The sequence below is a fragment of the Leptosomus discolor genome, chromosome 2 (genome assembly GCF_034619465.1).
Source record: "Leptosomus discolor isolate bLepDis1 chromosome 2, bLepDis1.hap2, whole genome shotgun sequence".
Taxonomy (NCBI): Eukaryota; Metazoa; Chordata; class Aves; order Leptosomiformes; family Leptosomidae; genus Leptosomus; species Leptosomus discolor.
The window spans coordinates 16452699-16462484 of record NC_141392.1 but is presented as its reverse complement, the minus strand read 5'-3'; the positions used below and the strand labels follow the sequence as shown (position 1 = coordinate 16462484).

General features: G+C 48.8%; 1 protein-coding gene across 3 annotated transcripts in view; it reads left to right on the top strand.

The window, feature by feature from the left end:
- Nucleotides 1-7665: 7665 nt before the first annotated feature.
- The window catches only part of WDR26 (WD repeat domain 26), a 31244-nt gene continuing 29123 nt past the window's right edge, over nt 7666-9786 (top strand). For all 3 annotated transcript variants that reach the window (XM_086461898.1, XM_086461896.1, XM_086461897.1), the window contains exons 1-2: nt 7666-8021; nt 9645-9744. In XM_086461898.1, the coding sequence (XP_086318024.1) occupies nt 7666-8021; nt 9645-9744 (456 nt within the window). The remainder of the gene's footprint in view (nt 8022-9644; nt 9745-9786) is intronic.

The window sequence follows — 9786 nt, the reverse complement described above, 5'->3', positions numbered from 1 at the left end:
CGGAGAAGCTTGTACAGAAAGTTGTATTTTAAGCAAAGATACAGTTGCAACAAAACCTAGTGATTTCCCTTAAAATTAGCGGCACTTCAATAGTAGTGCAATGACATTCTTGTGACACTAACCTTCTCGCTCTTGTCCAAAGCCAGTAAGGATGGTCTGGCACTTCACTTGCTTTTTTAAACACTGACTTGGGAAAACCATATATTCCGTATTAAGAAAGAAAAAAGAACTTACTAAGTAATCCCAGGGCTCCAAGGAGCTATTCACAAGCTTAATGTTAAAATGTAATCTGCTGGTGATTACGTAATAATTTCCCCTCTCTGCCCATTCCAGAGTGGATATGAGATACTACAGTCTACATGCCCAGTCTTGAATGTTTAGTTCCAGGTGTAAGAGCTCATTGCAATATAACCCTCTAGAGAAAACAGAAAAAGCAGAGAGAAAGGACTAGTGTACATGTCATTGTGGGAGAAGCAGGGCCTAATTCAATGGATAGGCAATAAAAAGTGGTGTGTTACCCCACTCAGGGTTAGGCTCTAGGAGCCGTGTGGGAATTGGCAGACACAATTAACAAACCTGAAATAACAATTGCCTTGAGAGTCAGCAAGAAGCAAAAGGCAGGGGAGCGGCCCTCCAGTAGGAAAAGTAAAATAACTGCAACAATAGAAGGATAAATCTAATCTCTCACAAAAACACCGATAACCCATCTGAGACCTTAACGTGAAATCGACACACTAACGTTAAGGAACACAGACTACAGGAGACAGCCTAAACAACAGGCTTGGAAAGTCCCATAGGACAAAATCGGTGCTGGGCTTTTCTGTGGAATACTTGCCAGCTTGTGCTGCACACAACGGTCAGAAGGGGATTTAGCAAGTGTTAGAGTGAACATTTGTGCCTATCAAGATATGGAGAAAAAAGAAAAAAAATGTCCAAGTGTGCTGTTATTCTGTCTGTTGCAAGTATGGAAACACCTCTCTGAAGCACTGACATGGTAGCCTCCCATCTTTCCAAATCCTGGCAACACATAACTTCCTAATAGATCTGAAAATGACTGATATATCACCATGTACACAGCCAGATTTTCCAGGCTGATATCTAGGATAGTCCCAGACAGATAAATCATGCATGCAAAGCAAGTCTGACATGTCAGATTCACAGCATATGCAATATTGTCTTGCTGTACATGAGAAGTTGCTCAGTAAGTACCAGCCTGGCATCAGACCTCTTGCACATGCATGTTTTATCTGCCCATATAGAGGAGTCTGACTTCCCCCAATACATGGCATCCTGCACATCCAGAAAGACACCTATGGCAACAGAAACACAGGGAAAGCCATGCCATGTATGCTCTTCCTATGAGAAATTGTATTGACCATGTAATACTATGACACACCCTGTATTAAACAGGACACTCCATACCACATGGGATCCTCAGCACTTTCTGACATTTATTTTTGTTACCACACCATGCTGTGATTGCCCAGAAGAGCGCAGAGGTCAACACTAGTGCATGTACGTGAATTCGGTGGACAGAACACACAGTGTGATTACTTAATGTTTAATTAGGTTACAACAATAGCACTAATGCCCTTATCCTTACCACATGAGCTCATCTTGCTCATCTACAAGGCAACATGATGTCCCTACTGAAGCTTTGGGACATAGTATCAGCAACCCTTGAGACGTGACAACACCAATATTTTTCCCGCCATACAACAGGGATTCTTCTAGGATGTGTATTTATAAACACAGCAAAATTAAAGTTGGGCAAGATCCTTTGCAAGATCCTGGTTCAACCTACTGCTCCAAACAGGGCTGTCTTCAAAGCTAAACCAGGTTGCTCAAAGCCTTTTCCAGTCTAGTTGTATCTCCATGGATGGAAAGTCCATAGCCACTCTGGGAACATGTTCCAGTTCTTGACCACTCTCACTTTGAACTTTTGTTTTCTTAGGCACAGTTGGAATTTCCCTGGGTGCAACTTCTCACTTTGCTCTCTTGTCCTATTGGTGCACATCTCAGAGAGAAGCCTTGTGCCATCTCCTCTATAATTCCCCCCCGGAAGGTGAACACTGTATAATTAGATCCTTGTGTAGCCAAATCCACTTCCTCAGCTCTTTGTACATCACGCACTCCAGCCCCTACCACCTTAGCAGCCTCCACTGAACTGGCTGTTGCGGGAGGACCCAAAACTCAACAGTAGATACTCAATGTGACCTCCTCAGTGTGCCCAGAGAGCACATACCTGCTGGGTATATTGACAATGCAACCCTGTAGGTGTTGAACTCCCATGATGAACTTCTTTTTGTGCGTCAGGACAGCCAGGCCCTTTTCTGCTTGGCTACTCCCAAGCCAATTGGCTCTCAGCCTGTAGCATTGTATGAGGATAGTCTGTCCCATGTTCAGGACTTTGCACTTGTCTCTGTTGACCATCACAAGGTTCTCACTGGCTCATTCCTGCAGCTTGCCAAGGCTACTCTGAATGGCAGCTGAGGCCTCCAGTATGTCAACTGATCTCCCCAGTCTGGCATGGTGATCAGCTGAAAACTTGCTGAGGGTGCATTCTGTCCCATCCCCTGAGTCACTGATGAGTATATCAAACCGGACTTGCTCCGGTATCAATCCCTGATCCCTCCTTGGCACCAGTCAGACTTCAAACCAATAAGGTGCTACCCTTCAAGCCTGGTGGTACAGCCAGTTTTTCACACACATAGCCTGCCCGCTCCACCCACATCTCCCCAGTTATAAGGTTACTGAGGAAGACCCCATCAAAAGCACTAATAAAGTCAAGATTAAATGGCATACTCTGCTTTCCCCTTGCTCACTAGGCCCAAAGTCAGTAAGGTCAGGTCAGACATAACTGAATTTGAAGGCGTAACATTTGCTTTTTTCCAGTCATTGGCAGCCTTCTAAATGCCACAGTCTTTCAAATGTCATAGGGAGTGAGCACACAATAACACCGGCCAGCTCCCCCAACACTCAAATGCACACCATCTCATCCAGCGGACTTGTATATGTCCCATTTGATTCAGTGGACTTTAACTTGATACTACTCTACTGAGGGTAGTCTCTCTCTCCCTGCAAACTATGCTACCAGCTATAGAAGCTTGGGAGATGTGGAAGGGTTTTTTTTCAGTAAAGGCCAAGGTGAAGGAGACCTTGAGCATTTCAGCCTTTTCCTTGACCTCTATCACCAGGTCAATCACCCAGTTCTGCAGCAGGCCCACATTTTCTCTTGTCTTCCTTTTGCTGCCAGTGTACCTGTAGAAGCTTTTCAGTTGCAATTCCAGCCAAGCTTTGGCTTTCCATTTACTAAAAAACCGAGCACCCTCTGCACGAAGTGATGGAATCACAGCCCAGTCTAATTTGCTTACAAATCCTCTATCTGCTGCATGACTTCTAGAAATGCTGTGTAAGGAAGGTGGTTGTTTTTCATCTGTATCACATCTTTTGAAAGTTGCAAGCATATGCAGGTGCCTCTTCAAGCATTCATTGTGCTGGTACTGTGGAAAGTGCCATTGTTCTAAATTATTCTTTCTTCCTTTGTTCTTTGTTGTTAGTTGGTTTGTTTCCAGTAACCTCAAATTTGTGCAGAACAAAAGTAAAAGTACACACACACACACCTGATAGGAAGGAATCAAATGATTACCTTCATCATGCAGCTCTGAATGCTAATCCGTCTCTCCAGGATTTTCTCTAACACTTTCTAATATTACAGCTCTGACAAAGCAGCCTCACATGGTTATGATCAAAAAACCCCCAGCCCCTTAATGAAACAGTTCCTTCCTATTATTCAGATCTGGACTTCCTGCCTCATCCTCCTCTAAAGCAAAATGGGGAGGGAAAAAAAAAAAGGGGGGGGGAGATAAATTAGCTAAATTTTATCACTTCTAGTTCTAGTCAGCCCATAGATGATAAATTCAAGGGTGTTTTTTTCTTTTTTAACTTTCCAGACCTAAAAAAAGGAAGAGTGTCTTGCTTTTCAAGCATTTGTATTTAGTCTAGAATGTCCCAAGACAGCTTTCTTACACATAAAGATACTGCTTGTTCAACATATTTTACATTCGATCATTTCATTGGTTGTTTTTGATATGGAGTGATTGGTCTCTTCAGTCTTCTAAACTTTCACAATAACTTTCTGCAACAGTTTTCCATTAAAGATATGGGTCTATACAATAGGAAGTTGTTTGAATTACAATATAGTCAGATATTGTACAAATGTACACATTGTGCATAGTTACGTATTATTACCTCTCTACTTCGGTAACGTGCCTGATATTATGACAACTGTATTGAAGGTTGCCAAAATTTGTCTTTAAAATTTCTCTTCTCAGTGTTTCTAAGTTTGTCAGTTTTTATTGACAAACTGTTGTATTTATTCTCTACTTTTGGGAAACTTCAAGATGTCTGAATATGATGAATGCATACTTACATTATTATAATAAGTCCTCTGTCACAAGTGAGATGTGTTTTGTACTTACCAGTTGATTCATCTAATTCCTCAAAAAGCTGCATGCTTATTTGGATTGTCATTAAATCTGCTCTCTCTCATAAGGGTGTGGAATAGAATTAGGATCCAAATCAGGGCTCAGCTGATGAAAGACTGCCAAAGCATGGTGCCATTGCCCCTTTCCCAATTCTCTTTTTCCTTGCTGCAGCATAGGGAGGAAGGTCTCCTAGCCACATACACGTCTCTCAAGACCCCCTCCTGGTGACTAGGAAAAGCCTAGCTGAAGGAAAAACCTTCCCAATGACTAGGAAAGTCATGGGTGACAAAGGAGGAAAGGAGCAGGAACTGCTCCAGGAACTTTCCATGTGTGGGCTAGGATCCGGCTGAGGCATGCTCTTCACACCTGGGATTCTGAATCATTCCCCTTGTACACCTTCATGTCAGCTAGGATCCTGAGAAACTTTCAGATGTTTCATCCCAGCTCCCACTGGCACAGGAGCCGGGGCCTGTACCATTCCAGCAATACTGAGCTTCTTCCTCCAGCTCTTTGCATTTCTGCAAAGGGATATCTCCTCCCGCAAGGAAGGAGGCAGGTGGGGAGTGGGGCAAGAACTTTCACTGCAATTAATGCAGCAATATCTATCTCTTAAAGGTTATCTTTTAGGTTCTTTTCCACTCCAAACATTACTCTTACTCCCTGAAAGTATTTAACTGAAATGAATGGGGGAAACCACAACCCTCTGAGACCCTTTTCTAGCCCAGATGGACACATAGAGCCACTTGCTCATACGATATTGTCCAGCTTCAGGAAATGGATTCTGCATTTCTTTCATCACAGATATCCTCTTCACAGAGTCATCAAGACAGGAGCTGGTGCATGGGAGCAGCAGGCTACATGCAGGTAAGAAAAGCAGTGACTGACTTGGGAACACCAGGCTCTCCAGGCAGTGTGAGAGCAGCATGGCAGGGCAAGCAGCTGGAGGGACAGCAGCACAAACTGGTATGGTGGGAAGGGGTTTTTACCCCCACCCTGGACACAGAGGCACAGGGCAGGAATGAATGATGGGCAGCTTCACCTTCCTGAAAACCCGGTCTTGCTCTTTAGAGTTCACTTTCAGGTGTCTTCACAGGGTCTATGCTGCTGTCTGTACTGTTCCTGTCATCTTTACCCAAATCTTTGAATGATAGATCCAGTGATGGCACCTGGGGAAGGGAAGGACTGAGGAAGACGACCTCAAAAATGCTGAAAAGATAGAGCAACGGAGATGAGAGGAGAAATGGCAGTGGTGAAGTGGCTAAAAGACAAGCACCGTGTTCTCCAGCAATGGCTGGTGAGCTAAGGAGCACAAAATCAACATGCTCCTTTCTCCAGAAGACCAATGTTGAATTTAACCCTACAGCCACATCTGGGCAGTGCTCAGTGACTAAGCTCTTTCCTACCTCTGGTATAAGAGTGCTTCGGCTGTTATCAGCCAAATACCTTCTGTTGCCCCTAAACAGGGCCAAGGTACAGTATCCACTTCAATTGGCCAGGCCTCAATGCAGTTTCATCTCCTCTGGTTTCATCAGTTTCATGGATTTTGTCTCTTCACAGACTTCTCCACTGGTCTAGGGCCCATGGTTTCCCTCAGTCAGACTTCTTCCAAGTTCCATTTGAACTTGGAAGTTCTATTGTCCAAACTCACCATTTTAACATAAGTCAGTTAACATTCAGTGCTCCTAAAACCTCAGCTTCTGAAGGGGAAGATGATTAGATGTTAATCTCAGTTTTCATTAAGAAAAAAAAAAAAAAAGTTTTGTTATTTCCCTTTGGGTTTTGGGGAAAGGCTTGAGAACACCAAAGACAAAAATTCTAGACTCTAAACCAAGTAACACACAACGTATTATTTCAAGACACCATTTTTAAAGACCAAGATTTCACTCATCTCATGACTTTTGACCACAGACTTGGCTGATGACTTGAGTTTCCCCTCTATTGCACAGTATGGGACAGGATGGAGACACCTCGAGGCAAAGATTGGGACCCCCAAAACACTCAGTGTCTTCCAACTGTCTGTCCTGAAAAATGTGCCTCAAATCACAACATTCCTGGAAGATCTATGGCAAAAACACCATCTTCCCCCTGATTCTGTGCCAATGCACGCAGCGACTATGAAAGACAAGACCAGCAGCAGGTCTGAACCCTTTCAGTAACCAACCTGGGCAATGACAGGATGCAACTTCATTGAGCATTTCTCCTTTTTTTTGGAAAAAAAAACCCAAACCAGTGGGTTTACAGGAAATTACTGTAACCCTCCTCCGCCCGGTCACCTGTCTCTTTACAGGGACGGCTAGTCCCACCGAGACACATCTAGGTGGTGGGCACTCGCCAAGCGTCATGTCTGCCCACCACGCACGCCTTCACACGTCTCCGCTGTCGAGCTCTTGCGCCAGGACTGACACGCCGGGCACATGCTCAGGACGCCCGGGATCCCCCCGGGCACACGCCTATGGCCCCCATGGCCGTCGGTGAACCCTTGCCCCGGAGGCCGGACAGGCGCCCCGCGGGGCGGCCGGCGGCGACCCGGGAGACTCCGGCCGGCCGTCGACGTCGACCCCGGGGCCTACCCCGCTGCAGCCCCCCCGGCACTTACAGGGCCCATACCCCACCCCCAGCCCCGGGCGGCGGAAGTGTGTGTAGGGGGCAGTATAGGAATTTCCTGTGACGTCCCGGCCCGGACTCCATTAGGCTGCAGCTGGGCAGAGAGGAGACAAACCCAGCGGGCAGCGAGCGGAGCGGGCCGGGCGCCTGGGGCTGCCGGGCGGGGGCTCAGGGCAGCGGCGGCCGCCATCGCCAGAGGGAGCCCCGAGCGGGCGGCGGCGCTGCCTCCGGGACCCCCGGGGGGCACAGGGCCCCGCTCCGCCTCCCCTCACCCCTACCGCCCCCCGCCTCCCCCTCCTCGCCCCCCCGGCTTCCCACCACGGCCGCTCTCGGCGAGGAAACTCTGGCCTCCGCTTCCTCCTCCTCCGACTCGGACACCGGCGGAGCCTCCCCGCCCCCGCGGAAGAAAGCCCGGGCCTCCCCGGCGGCGGCGGTGGAGGGAGCAGGAGAGCCCGGGGCTTCCGCGGGCAGAGCAGGCCTCACCTCGTCCCAGTCCCCCTCGCTCCCCGGCGGGCTCGCCCCCGCCGCCGCCCCGCTCAGAGGCAGCAGCAGCAGCAGCGGCATCGGCAGCGCCATGCAGGCCAACGGGGCAGGAGGGGGCCAGCAGCAGCAGCAGCCGCCGCAGGGGCCGGCGGGCCCGGAGCTGGGTTGCCTGGGCGCCCAGAACGGCGAGGCCTCGGCAGGCACGACCGCCGGCGACCAGCTGGCCCACGCCAACGGGCTGCTGCCCTCGGCCAACAGCAGCGGCGGCAGCCCTGGCGGCCTCAGCGTCAACAACGGGGTGCCCGCCGCCGGGGGCCCCGGCCCGGCCGCCGCGGAGCTGGGGGGCGGCGGCGGCGGCAGCGCCCTGAAGAAGAAGAAGCGGCTCTCGCAGTCCGACGAGGACGTGATCCGGCTGATCGGGCAGCACCTCCACGGCCTGGGCCTCAAGTAAGTGGCCGCGGCCGCGGAGGCGGGGAGGCCGCGGTGGGCGAGGGGGAGCGCAGCCGGGGGGGGGGCCTCTGCGCCGGCCGGGGTGCCCTGACCGAAGGGCCTCCGTGGGGCCGGGGAGGCCCCGCACACACGTCCCGACGTCCTCCTCTTCGTCGGTGGGGAGGGACGGCAGGGTCCGGCGCAGGGTCGCAGGAGGCCAGTGGTCCCCCCCGGAGGATGGGCAGCCCGAAGCGGGGAGCTGGGGCGGGGAGAGAGGAAGGGACCTCTGGAGGTCGGGGGGGGTGTGTGTGTGTTGGTGGCAAGAACTGCCCTGTCGCAGCCTGGTAGTCCTCAACGAGGAGAGACCAGTGCCTGGGAGCGAGGCAGAGCAGTGCAGTGGGGCAGGCCCGTTTGCAGGAGAAAAAAAAAAAAAAAAAAATGGAGCCGGAGATGTGTTTTCCAAGCTTGTGCAGGTCAGCTCAGTGTCGGCGAAGAGACAGGCCGGGGGCTTCCTCTGCCAGGGATGGCAATATGGAAGTCGAGTTGCACACCGATAAGGGTAGATCGATACAAATATGTTAGTGGGGGAGAAGTTATCTGGTAAACATAATGGAGCCCGCAGCTGGGCGGGGGGGGGAGGGCGGGCGGCTTTTTGCACATGAGCTCCAAGATTTGGCTTGTCAGCTTGGAGGAAGTGAGCACAAACTAAACTGCCCCTTAAATAGGCTGTTTGGTTTCACTCTGAAAACCTTTGTCCCTGTAAATGGTGAAGGCCTCTGCAGATTTCTGCTGGACACACGTTTTTTCTAGTCTGCAGATAAGATTATTATAAACAAGTATGTTGGCTCTTTCTTGAAGTCAGACTAGGAAAAATTTCCCAATGGAGTAGGGGAAGTCCAATAATTTAATCACAACACTCACTTGGTGAGTAAAACTAAAGCCAACACGTCATAATTTTGGAAGGAGGCTGGAGAAGTCCTGTAAAGTCTTCACGTAGCTACCACAAAAGAAGTCTTCAAAACACTATGGAATGGGTCAATTATAAAGAACTTAGCACATAAAATAAATTGCCTCTGACACAAGAGGCAAGTATACAGCAGCAGACAACTCGTGACTGCTCATAGACGACACCACAGTAAATAAGTTATTTTTAGTATAAAAGGGGGAGGGCTACATGTTCATGAGTTTGTTTATTTTATTTTAAGGAGCCAGTCTCTTAATACATGATGAAAAAGAAAGTTAAGCCTGTTGCAGATGTAGTAGTGCTCTGTGTTCTTTTATGGGGTGGGAGGGAGGGGCAGGGGATAGCAGTCCGTAGCTAACAGCTTTCTAGTCTGTATTTTTCTTCATGAAGTTTATCTTCTGTGCAGGGATGGCTGTTTGTGGTGGCTGGTAAGTCACATACTTTATGGTACTTCAGCGAAGCTTTTCAAGCTCATTGACAACTTGCTTTAGATATAGGTAGCTGTTTACATGTCTCAGGCAAGTGAGATAGTCTTTTTGGACAAGTGTCTGAATCTGGTTGTAGTATTCTTACTTTATTAAAGTTACTTTTAAATATGGTTAACTGTTATCATAGCAGGCGGTATATTTGTGAGGGTAAAACTGGTCGGGTTTTTTTACACTGTATCTCTCCTGCAGCCAGACTGTTGATCTTCTCATGCAAGAGTCAGGATGTCGTTTAGAACATCCTTCTGCTACCAAATTCCGCAATCATGTCATGGAAGGAGAATGGGATAAGGTAACGTAGGGCTTATAGGACTGTATTAACCACTGTTTAAAT